The sequence below is a fragment of the Pseudorca crassidens genome, chromosome 3 (assembly GCF_039906515.1).
Source record: "Pseudorca crassidens isolate mPseCra1 chromosome 3, mPseCra1.hap1, whole genome shotgun sequence".
Lineage (NCBI taxonomy): Eukaryota > Metazoa > Chordata > Mammalia > Artiodactyla > Delphinidae > Pseudorca > Pseudorca crassidens.
Genome location: NC_090298.1, coordinates 30986118 through 30998819, shown reverse-complemented (window position 1 = coordinate 30998819; position 12702 = coordinate 30986118). Strand labels below are relative to the sequence as shown.

General features: G+C 36.7%; 1 protein-coding gene across 2 annotated transcripts in view; it reads left to right on the top strand.

The window, feature by feature from the left end:
• Positions 1 to 12467, top strand: part of NUP155 (nucleoporin 155) — a 58865-nt gene extending 46398 nt beyond the window's left edge. Inside the window, exons 27-35 of one of the 2 annotated variants that reach the window (XM_067730543.1) lie at positions 96 to 200; positions 880 to 1034; positions 4701 to 4830; positions 5995 to 6108; positions 6995 to 7115; positions 7568 to 7678; positions 9982 to 10118; positions 11322 to 11428; positions 12062 to 12467. In XM_067730543.1, coding sequence (XP_067586644.1) covers positions 96 to 200; positions 880 to 1034; positions 4701 to 4830; positions 5995 to 6108; positions 6995 to 7115; positions 7568 to 7678; positions 9982 to 10118; positions 11322 to 11428; positions 12062 to 12200 — 1119 coding nt within the window. In that variant the 3' untranslated portion in view covers positions 12201 to 12467. Of the gene's footprint in view, positions 1 to 95; positions 201 to 879; positions 1035 to 4700; positions 4831 to 5994; positions 6109 to 6994; positions 7116 to 7567; positions 7679 to 9981; positions 10119 to 11321; positions 11429 to 12061 lie in introns of those variants that run through there. The other variant, XM_067730544.1, reaches the window with a different exon arrangement.
• Positions 12468 to 12702: the final 235 nt, after the last annotated feature.

Genomic DNA, 12702 nt, shown 5'->3' with positions numbered 1-12702 from the left:
GTAAGGATTCTTGATTTCTTACCAGAAGCTTATAAGGCTAAGGAGTCATGTCGAGCCTTTAACTGTGCTAATTTTTACTGTTTTCTTTATTTTAGTTTGAACAAATGCTTAAATTGTCTCAAAGATCCAAAGATGAACTCTTTAGTATTGCCCTTTATAATTGGCTAATACAAGCTGACCTTGCAGATAAACTGCTACAGGTAAAAAATATTTTTATACCATTGTTGTTAATTTATATTTTTAAGTAGCATAACTCAGTGGGTTAAGCACATATAGTCATAAGGGAATTCAGTTTTTCACCCTGTACCAACCGTTAGGTGTTAGTGAAAAGCCAAGTAATGTAATACCTTTTCCTAGTGAGCAAGGTAGTCTGTTGGTCTAGTTTTCTTGTTATTTAGAAGCTGATTGGGATTGTTTACATTGTGGGGTGAAAATCAATGGATTATGAGTTAGGAGACCTGAACTTTGTCTTAGCTCTGCCATTAAGCCACTTCACAAATAAATGTCCTTTCACTACCCTAAGTCATAGTGTTCCTCATTCTGTAAAGTGAATATATGGCATTTGATAATTGCAAAGATGCTTTTGAGCTCAGAATCTAGGAATCAATAGCTGTGTTCTCAAAGTTTATTAAAAGATTTGTAATTGGATTATAATAAATTGTTCTTATCAACCTAATGCAACTATCATAGCAATTCTTTGATTAAATGTGGTAAAACAATCATTTATAATGAGAAAAATTGCCCTCTCTTATCTGTTACTGGATTATAATATTGCTTATGTATTCATAAAACAAGACACACCTATAAAATGATATATTTGCTATCTGAAGAGCAAGTGGGTAGTCAGAAAATGTTTCTGATTAACTTTACAATTTCCAGATTGCTTCTCCATTTCTGGAGCCACATCTAGTCCGAATGGCCAAAGTTGATCAAAACAAAGTTCGTTACATGGATTTACTCTGGAGGTATTATGAGAAGAACAGAAGTTTTAGCAATGCTGCTCGTGTCCTATCCAAATTGGCTGACATGCATAGGTATGGCCTAATATTCTCACTGTGACAAATAATTGATAACTGGGCTATATCTAGTTACATCCAGATTTCAGATATTAAATAAAACCTTATTCAGGTTATACATATATAAAATTTTTATGCTTTTACTTGGATCTATCTAAAGTTTATAGTTTTCTCTCTTTGTTTGTTTTTAATAATGTGTAGCAGGTACCAAATACCTCCTACTAAATAAACTCTCTATTCAAACTGTCTTGTAAATCCTTTTCTTTAAAGTATGTCTTTAGATTCTTTCCTATTAACAGCAATTAATTACTATTCTTTTTCTTTTTTAATATTTATTTATTTTTATTTGGTTGCGCTGGGTCTTAGTTGAGGCAGGCGGGCTGCTTAGTTGCGGCATGTGGGCTCCTTAGTTGCGGCTCACTGGCTCCTTAGTTGTGGCATGAGAACTTTTAGTTCTGGCATGCGTGTGAGATCTAGTTCCCTGACCAGGGATTGAACCCAGGCCCTCTGCCTTGGGACCGTGGAGTCTTAACCACTGCGTCACCAGGGAAGTCCCTTAATTACTATTTTTAACTAAAGGACAATAAATACTTCTCAAAGTCTTTATAATTTTAAACGTTTAACAAATTCCAGGCTAATTTCCTCTACTCTCTTTAAATTACTGAATAGGTCTTGGAGCATATATATTGAGGATTGTTAAGAATCCTGTTAAAGAGTGCATTGAAATTTCTAATTAGGTTGTCGTATCAAAAGACAACTTAAAATTTTGGACAGATCATTAATTTGACCCTCTTTTCATTTGGAATTTTCTTTGCCACAATAGTGCAGTGCTATTTCCAAAATCTGGAGATTGGTTAAGTTAGGACAAGGAGGTGTTTGAGACAAGGTTGTTATTAAACCAAGTTAATCAGAATGGTTACTTAAATCACCCAGATATGGCTAATAGCAAGTGTGAGAGTTTGTGTATCTGTTTGTGTGTGTGCTCATGCAGTTGTAATTATTGCATGTGTGGGCCCAAGGCATTTTTGGTCTTCTTGCTATCTTTGGTCTTAATAGTCATTTGGTTTTTTTCTTTTTTTTTTTTTTGTTTCTTTTTTTATTTTTGGCTGTGTTGGGTCTTTGTTGCTGCACACAGGCTTTCTCTAGTTGCGGCGAGCGGGGGCTACTCTTTGTTGTGGTGTGTGGGCTTCTCATTGCAGTGGCTTCTCTTGTTGTGGAGCACGGGCTCTAGGCGCGTGGGCTTCAGTAGTTGTGGCACACAGGCTCAGTAGTTGTGGCTCGCGGGCTCTAGAGTGCAGGCTCAGTAGTTGTGGTGCTCAGGCTTAGTTGCTCCACGGCATGTGGGATCTTCCTGGACCAGGGCTCGAACCCATTTCCCCTGCATTGGCAGGTGGATTCTTAACCACTGTGCCACCACAGAAGCCCCCTAGAGTGGCTCTTAATTGCCCTTTCATTAATATTTACTGACCTTGTTCCTTGTTATAACAGTTACTATATTCTTGTTATAAAATATTCAGAAATCCTCTTTTAAGAACAGTGCCCATTGTCCATTTCTACTTCACACACACATAACCTAATTTCCTCCTCATGTGAGAGACCCTATACGTCTTACCAGCTCTCAGCTTACCGTCTCTTTCCACAATAAAATCTTTTTCCAACTATTATGTTACTCTTTCTCACTACACTTTTTTTTTTAATTTATTATTTATTTATTTATTTTTGGCTGCGTTGGGTCTTTGTTGCTGTGCGTGGGCTTTCTCTAGTTGCGGCAAACAGGAGGATACTCTTCGTTGCGGTGCCTGGGCTTCTCATTTCAGTGGCTTCTCTTGTTGTGGAGCACGGGCTCTAGGCACACAGGTTTCAGTAGTGGCTCACGGGTTCTAGAGCACAGGCTCAGTAGTTGTGGTGCACGGGCTTAGTTGCTCCGCGGCATGTGGGATCTTCCTGGACCAGGGCTCGAATCCGTGTCCCCTGCATTGGCAGGTGGATTCTTAACCACTGCGCCACCAGGGAAGCCCTCATGACACTCTTTGTACATATGTAGGCTGCACCAAGTAAGTTGGCGGCTATAGTGTTCTACTTTTTTTTTTTGCGGTACGCGGGCCTCTCACTGTTGTGGCCTCTCCTGTGGCGGAGCACAACCTCTGGATGCGCAGGCTCAGCGGCCATGGCTCACGGGCCCAGCCGCTCCACGGCATGTGGGATCTTCCCGGACCGGGGCACGAACCCGTGTCCCCTGCATCGGCAGGCGGACTCTCAACCACTGCGCCACCAGGGAAGGCCCGAGTGTTCTACTTTAAATAATTTGGAAATATGACCCATGTTGAAAATGTTTGTTTCAAGTGGGTTTTTTTTTAAGAGATGAGAGGGGAGGTAAAGGAAAGCCTCTTAGAAGCAAAGTTCCTAAAGGTACAGAGTCCTTTATATTTGATCCTAAGAGATGGTCAGTGCTAATTACCTGTCATCCACACACGTACTTTGCAAGATAGGAGAAAGGAGTTAATATTTTCTTTCTTTTGGTTTCTTTTTGGAAGGGGAAAACTTATAGGAGCCATAGCTATGTAGAAGGACAGTTTTTTAAGTAAGACCTTCTCTGAAAGTAAAAGAAAGCCAGTTTTTTCCTGATTCAGATTGGCATTAATGGGGATATCAAAAGTTTCATTTAATACTTGTTGATCTGAGGGGTTGCCAACAACTAAATGAGTTAGTATGTTTGTTTTTAATGCCAAGTTGCTTTATAATGTCAAAGACCCAGGTCTGATGGACTTAGGGGATTAGAAAGGACTGAAGATGGTAATCATGGATGTGGATACATGCTTAGGGCATTCTGACACCTGTCAGTCAATCAGCCAGCAAATAGATTTTGAGTACCAGTGATAATTCGAGGCATTGAGGAAGGGAGTAGTGAACAAGATCGACACCATCCCTGCTCCTAAGGAGCTCTCATTCTAGTGGGCAAAGACCATAGACAGACAAGTTCAGATTCTATAAATACAGTAAAAACAGGATTTTACAGTAGAAAGTGCCTTGGGGAATGGGGAGCTGCTTTAGTTAAGATTGGTCAGAGAAGGCCTCAGACAAATTGTCATTAAAATTGATTCTCAAATGACAGGAAGAGGCAGCTATTAAAGAAATGGAGGAAGTGGTTTAAGCACAGAAGCGATGGTCTCTGAAGAGGCACTGCATCAGATTTAAGTTTATCATGTTTAGGGTACAAAAAAGAAAGCCAGTAGGGTTGGAAATGGTGAACAAGGGAGGAATGAGATGAGGTTGGAGGAGTAGGTAAAGGAGATTGGAGGGTCTTAAGAAAGCATGTGACGTGATCTGATCTTTGTTTTTAAGAGGTCACTCTAGTTGCTGTGTGGAAAATGAAATGTAGTATTTGCCATATTAAGGTAGAGAAGTGAAGAATATGAGGAATAATAAAAAGTTTAATTTAATTTTAGAATAATCCAAGTTTTAATATACTGAAGTTTTAAAATAGGAAGTTACTTTTTGGATGTAAACATAAGTATTTATGTGTTGACTTAAGTTGTGGATCTCTTTTATTAGAAATCCTCTAATTTTTCAAGTTTCAAATGGCCTTTTATGTTAATTTGGCATAAATAGTACATCATAGCTGATATATATGTATATTGGATCCTTAAGAATTCACATGAATAAAAATAAGGATTTTCCCCCCAGCACAGAAATTTCACTTCAGCAGCGACTAGAGTACATTGCTCGTGCCATTCTTAGTGCCAAAAGTTCCACTGCCATTTCATCAATAGCTGCAGATGGTGAATTCCTTCATGAATTAGAAGAAAAAATGGAAGTAAGTGCTAACGACACTTAAGTCTTATCCACATTGATTAGTAGCCACGTGTTAGTCCACTTCCTCTCTTCCCCTAGTAGATAATAGGTCTGTAGCAGTCAGTATTAATTTTAATCTCTTATGCCTTCTTTTTTTCTTTTCATATTTATATATAAATCTTTTAAAAGATTTTAATGATACAGCATTTGGGTCCTAGGACATTGCTGTAATCTAAAAGTTTTCTCTATGGCATCTAAAGATCTAAAGATTTATTCTAACTATTCTAACACCAAGCAGATTATGTCACATTCACCGTTTATTCTGGAGGCTAATAAGTAGATGTGTAGAGTGGGCTAAACTGCCTTTACTAAGAGACACAAAAATGTATAATGGTCCACATACAAAAGCTTATTTCTCATTCACAAAATCCAGAGTTGATGTTCCTGATTGGCATGTTGCTTTCTTACACTTGGTGACGTCAGTTCCCAAGTTCCGTTTTCTGGCTCTACCATTCCAATGGCCTTACCTTTTTCTTTGATCAAAGGGAGGAAGGGGGAAAAGAGCATGTAAGAAGCACATTCACTCTTAAAAAACCTCAACCCTGAAGTGGCATACTGTACTTCTGTTGACATTCCTTTGAAGAGAACATAGTCTTACAGCCATACTCCTAGCAGAGGAGGCCGGGAAGTAGAGGCTGGCCATTTTGTCTGGCTATAATCATGGGCAAAACAGGTGTTGGTGAGTAGCAAAGGCTCTCTGTCACAGCACAGTCCCTGTGTAATCTTCTTGTAATGAAGGGTTGCTAGTCTGTTATGATAAAATCTTTATACATTTTTTTTAATTTGGGTAGAATTGACATATAATAGTTGCTAAGGTATACAACATAATGATTAAATTTTTCTATATATTGCAAAATGATCACCACAGTAAGTCTAGTTAGCATCTGTCACCATAAATGATTATAAAAAAATTTATTTTCTTGTGATGAGGACTCTTTAAGACCTACTCTTTTAGCAACTTTCAAAATATGCAACACAGTATGATTAACGGTAGTCACTATGCTGTTATTTATATATTATTTTTATTTTAACAAACTTAAAGTCAGATACTAGGAGTCATTCCTTCAAGTACCTGGTGATTTATCATGAAGAACTTAAGATTTGATTTTTTTTCTACCCAAACTAGGTTGCTAGGATCCAACTTCAGATACAAGAGACACTACAAAGGCAATATTCCCATCATTCTTCTGTACAGGATGCAATTTCTCAGTTGGACTCTGAGCTAATGGACATAACTAAGGTAATAAAAAAGCAAGTGAAATTCCTTTAGTAGTCACCTATTATCTTGTTTCTTTTGCATTTTATTTTGTGTTTAAGATAAGCCATCTTTGGAAGCATATCACTGAGCTGACACATCACCACTGTGGTATCTCACTCTTAGAAAAAGCTGTTTCTCTTTCCAGGCCAATTTCTATCAAGAATCTATCAGCCTCACATGGGGCTTTGTTAAAACTCCTGCCACCTATTTTATGGCCTTGTTTCTTATCTTGAAAAAGTAATTTATCTTTGCTTAACTCTCCAAGCCTCTCCCACTCTGTACCCTTCTGAACAGTTTCTTTTTCAATTATTCATGGACATTTCTTTAAGTACCCTGAAGCACCGTTAGATTTGTCAGTATTTCCGTGATTTTTCAAACCTTAGTTTAGACAACACTAATTCTAAAAGAAATGTCATTGCAGTATCTTGCTCTCAGCCAAGAAAAAAAAAGGCACACATATTTAAATCTGTTTAAATGTGTTTTCCATGCATTTACCTTTTTTTTTTTTTTTTGCGGTACACAGTACACGGGCCTCTCACTGTTGTGGCCTCTCCCATTGCGGAGCGCAGGCTCAGCGTCCATGGCTCACGGGCCCAGCCGCTCCATGGCATGTGGGATCTTCCCGGACCAGGGCACAAACCCGCATGCCCTGCGTCGGCAGGCGGACTCTCAACCACTGTGCCACCAGGGAAGCCTGCATTTACCATTCTTAATCTGGCATTACGACCACCTACATGTCATCACATCTTTGTATCATATTTTTGGAACTTTAGATAAAATCTTTGGTTACTTTTTATTTTGAGGGAGTTCTTCACTGTTAATTTCTGAATACTAATCTCTGGTTGGATGTTGGCATTTTCTCCTACAGCTTTATGGGGAATTTGCTGACCCATTTAAACTGGCAGAATGTAAACTTGCAATAATTCATTGTGCTGGTTATTCAGACCCTATACTGGTGCAGACACTTTGGCAAGATATCATAGAGAAAGGTAAGTGTTCATTTATAGGTGTATTAGCTGTACGTTATTTAGTGACTTAGTAGAAGAGTGAATGCAAGCTGTTAACGGTCATATATTTAGGGCTCATGCGAATTGTATATACCTAAACAGAGGGAAGTAGAGGGTACTTGATATGGTAGAGAGCGATCCTGTAGAGAATGATCCCAGTAAATATTTGAGAGGACCCTCAGAAAAGATGTGTCATTTTTGTGGTTTATACTGCTTAATAAGGGATTCTGAGACACTTAGCTCGGATTCTCATAACTAGTGACCTGGTAAGTGGAAAGTATATCAGACAGTAACAGAAACACAGAATCTGCTCATTATATTAACGTACATAGAAGTTCTAGTATTTTGTACCTTGAAACAGAATAAAATAGTCAATTTAAAATTTTCACAATAAAAACAGTTTGGGTTTCTAATGACATGTCTCTTTCCTACAGAACTGAATGAAAGCGTGACATTGAGCTCCCCAGACAGGATGCATGCTCTTAGTCTCAAGATTGTGCTCCTTGGCAAGATGTATGCCGGCACACCTCGTTTCTTTCCTCTAGGTAAGCCATAACCTTAGCTACGGTTGTGGGGCTTTTATCTTTTTGTTTTGATGGTTTTCTTCATTGACATGGAAAAATAATGGTTTGTAGGGCAAAATCATTTTGTTGTTGCTATTTATTAGCTCTGCAGTTTCATTCTACCTCTCCAGAAAGAAACACCTCCAAAGAATAGCAGAATTTGTTGATGAATAGTTGGGTATGAAACTCTCTTTGCTTGACCTTCCAAGTTGATATATCTATCTTGGGATAGTCTGACCAACAGACCATAGTGGTTATGTTACTGGTAACCCTATACACGCTTGAAGAGAAGGGGAAAATAGCTGATGTTTTTGTGCATGGATGATCTGTGATTGATTCAACTGCCCCCTGTTATACTGAGGGCATATTTTTCTTTAAAATAGCAGGTAGTTGTGTTAAAAATATAATTTTTGTGAACTCCTTTCTTAACCAGATATACTGACTATTTGTTATGTAGGAGACTCTGTTATAAGCCATTTGCCAACCTATAATGTCTTCTTCGGTTGTAAACCAATAGACTCAACATAAATATATTCATACAGTAGAATGTTAAATAAGCACTTTGTGTTTTTGAAAAATGTTGAGAAACATGAAAACGCTTATAACATAACATCAAATTGTTTTTAAAATAGGAAGATCCAGACTTGTTTATAGACCTTCTCTGATTTAGGGTTTATTCCCTGGACATGGTAAGAAATAAAACTATTATAATCATACCCTTATTTCTTGTAAGTATTAAAAACTGCCATGCCAAAACAACAAAAAACTTCCATGCCATTTCATTGATCAGGAAAATAAAGAGAAAATAAAGAGCAACTGTATATATATATGTCTTATGAGTATGTGAAACCTGACAATTTTAATAGCAAAAAGGCCACATTGTACACAATCCCTTTTGAGGGTATTTCTGCTTTGACTTAAGATTTTTAATTGTTGAACCCAATAAAATTTAGGGTAGAAGAGGCCTTCCTTTTTCTGTCACTCTCTCAATGGCAAACAGGTTCCAGGGGGCTTCAAACTAGAACAAATTGAGTCTTTAGAATTTTTATTACCTTTCCAGAATCTCTGTATGGTAACTTGTAGGGGAGATGCAGGTTCAGTGGCACTATTTTCAGTGACTCCTCTTGCCCATGGTTACTCACATTGGTCAGTCTCAGATTTTAGGTACCATAAATAAGAATTTGATTGTTACTGTTAAGATCTTATTTATGGGACTTCCCTGGTGGCACAGTGGTTAAGAATCCGCCTGCCAATGCACGGGACATGGGTTCGATCCCTGGTCCAGGAAGATGCCACATGCTGCGGAGCAACTAAGCCCGTGTGCCACAACTACTGAGCCTGCGCACTAGAGCCCACGAGCCACAACAAGAGAAGCCACTGCTATGAGAAGCCTGCGCACCACAACGAAGAGTAGTAGCCCCCGCTGGACGCAACTAGAGAAAGCCCACGCGCAGCAACGAAGACCCAACGCGACAATCAATCAATCAATCAATTTAAAACAAAAAAATCTTATTTATGATGTAACAGGTAGTAAAAAGTGAGACTGGGACCACAGTTACAATCATCAAAATAAATAACTTATGAATCTTATGAATATTACATTTAATATTTCTAAAATCTAGATGCAGTAGTGCTTCTTTTCTGAAAAGCTGTTAAATTAAAGGTACAGTATTTCAAGATATTAAATATTATCAGTGGGTCCTCTCCAATAGTGGAATTGTGAATGCTCTCTATTTTCTTCTTGTTCTTTTGCTGTTTTCCAAATTCACTATAATAAGTTTTTTCTCTAATAGCTTTAAAGTGTGTAATTGAATGCTTTTAGCATATTTACAGAGTTGTGCAACCATCATCACAATTAAATTTAGACCATTTTCATCACCCCAAAAAAAAATTATATCCACCTTCAGCCCTAAGCAACCACTGTTCTACTTTCTATCTCTATAGGTTTGCCTATATTTCGGTATATGCCTTATTTTTTATTAAAAGAAATTTTTAAATTGTTTTTTAAAAGATTTTCCTGTAGAAACTGTTCAGTTATGAGTAAGGCCTACTTTTTAGTATCAAGAGTTAACAATTCTACAACAGCAAAAAAATGGTAATTATATGAGGTGAAGGACATGTTAACTAACCTTATTGTGGAAAACATTTTGCAATATGTATGTGTTTCAAATTATCACATTTATACCTTAAACTTAGACAGAGTTACATGTCAATTATATCTCAGTAACGCTGGGCGCAAAAAAAAGAGTTAACAATCCCAACTTCTGGTCCTTTTCTCTCCCCAGATTTTATTGTGCAGTTCTTAGAGCAGCAAGTTTGTACTTTGAACTGGGATGTGGGTTTTGTGATACAGACAATGAATGAAATTGGAGTGCCATTACCTAGACTACTGGAAGTATATGATCACTTGTTCAAGTCACGGGTAAGGAAAATATTAAATAAAATAATTTATTTAGTTAAATCAATTAACTTTCTAGTGGAGTATTTTGCTTGTGTGTTTGTAAGTATCTCATCTAATACAGTTGTATCAGAAATTTGCTTCATTGGTTAAGCAAATTATGCTTCAGACTTTTTTAAAACCAGTAATGAGAGTTGCTTTGCTGTATATCGTGATAAAAATCAAATATTTTTTAATATTAATAAACATATATGCTTTACTTTTAGTGGAAGAGGCTAAATACATGAAGAATTATCATTTACTTCAAAGAAACAAAATATCAGTGTGTTTATTCACTGTAACCTCATCTAAAATATCAGTGCTTAAAGATCTTTCCACAAGAAAAGAAAATTTAACTATGTATGGTGACGGGTGGTAACTAGACTTACTATGGTGATCATTTTGCAGTGAATGCAAACGGTGAATCACTGTATTGTACACCTGAAACCAATATAATGTTATATGTCAATTATGCCTCAATTTTTAAAAAATGATCTTTCTCACCATATTTAACCTTATTGGACTGTATATTTTGTAATTTTTATCCTAAGGTCAAAAACCAAACAAAACCTGTTGAACTGGATTGCGTTTAATACTAGTCATGATTATAGTACCATCGTCAAAACATTCATACAGTGCTTTACAAGGCACTTGTATATCTCATTAAAACTCATAATGAGCCCATGATGGAAATGAGCAAGTAGTAGTATCCCCATCTTCTACTACATCTGACAAGGGCAAAGAGGTTAAATAACCTGCTCAAGTCACATGGCTAGTAATGATGAAGCCAGAACTAGAATTAAGATTCTCTGACTCCTGATTTAGTCTCTTATTCACACTATCGGATTAAGTCTGCATAAGTTCAAAGTAAAAATGGTGTCACAGCCAATAGGAAGAGATGGATTTTCTTCTCTTACTTCAGGTTCCTAAGCAGGAAATTTGTATGCTCTACACAGTGGATCGATACATCAAATATTCTTCCTAAATAACATCACAATGAAGTTTTCAGTGCTATTCATTATTAACCATAATCAGATATATAATTTAGTAACCACATAATATTAAATGCTTATTTTAATATCAGTAAATTTTGCTTTGGACATTGATGACTATTTTAACTAACATAAATGATTAAAAAATCAGTTGACACAATTTGCCTTACAACTCATGATGTATTTTTCTTTATAGGATCCATTCTGGAACAGAATGAAGAAGCCACTGCACCTTTTGGATTGTATACATGTACTATTGACAAGATATGTTGAAAATCCTAGCCAAGTTTTAAATTGTGAGAGGTAAGTATGAATTAGATATACTTTATTATATACCAAAGGCTTTTAAATGCACCTAATAAATACCTGGGTAATAAATTTGGAGCCAGTGGGGCACGATATGGAAACTAAAAGAAGTATGCGAGATTTAAGCTCTTGTGCATGTTTGCAATAACTATTTGAATGATATCAGTCAATATTTATGAAAGGTTAGAGTTTTTTCCATTTTCAACCCTTGTCCTGAAGTCTTTCTAAAGGTGACAGGATAAAATTAATGAATTACTCCTAAACACCTTGCACTTTGAATTAGTGGCCTAGGAAGTTCAATTATGTATTTGTGATATTAGTGGCCATTTCAAGATATATTTGTTTGAAAAGGCCAAATGAATATAAATAATATTAATTTAAGGAGTCATCCCTTACTGCCTCCTTCTCATTATAATAATCTTCAAAAGGGAAATGGTGGTGATGTGGCAATCCACCTACCCCCTGAGTTTCCTTCTCTATTTTCATTTATTTGCCATTTACTTAATTACATGATCCTTGCTCTCATGTGGGACTATAATAAGTAAGGTTAGCAGAAGTTGAAGGGAAGTCCTACAGGAGGAAATGCTTCTAAATATGTAGATGGTTGATCAGGTGTCTTTTTCATTACAGGAGAAGATTCACAAATCTCTGCCTGGATGCCGTTTGTGGTTATCTGGTTGAGCTCCAGTCTATGAGCTCCTCAGTAACAGTACAGACCATCACTGGGAATTTTAAATCTCTTCAGGCTAAACTAGAACGGCTTCATTAATTATTGTAATGTATTTTCATCCATGCGTTTTGATCTGTAAAATAAAAGCTCAGCTGGGTCCAGATTTCAGGTGCTATAAGTCTAAGAATTTAAGAATAATTTTAGTAGAAACATTTTTAATAAGTGGCTGGTATCAGCAGACAGTACATTTGCAGGTGAATTCTTTTTTACTACATAATACTGTTTTGTTTTTTAATAATCAGGTTAAATGAAATAAGATTATGATTTTAACACAAAGATAAAAAAATTAAAAACTCTTATTTTGAATTTATAGTATTCATTTTCAAGTTAGTTCAAGTGTCAAAACTTAAATAGGCTAACTGAGCAGGTCCAGTCCCATAATACTAGATTCTACAACAGTTCCTAAATAGACAGACAAACACTGTCTCTTTCTAAAAGTTATTTAGGTTTTGGGTTTAACCTTGGAAAGAAAGTTCTTCCAACTACTGATTTGGTCAGTTACAGTCCTTGTAATACACACCTGGTTGTTTTTTGAGCAAGT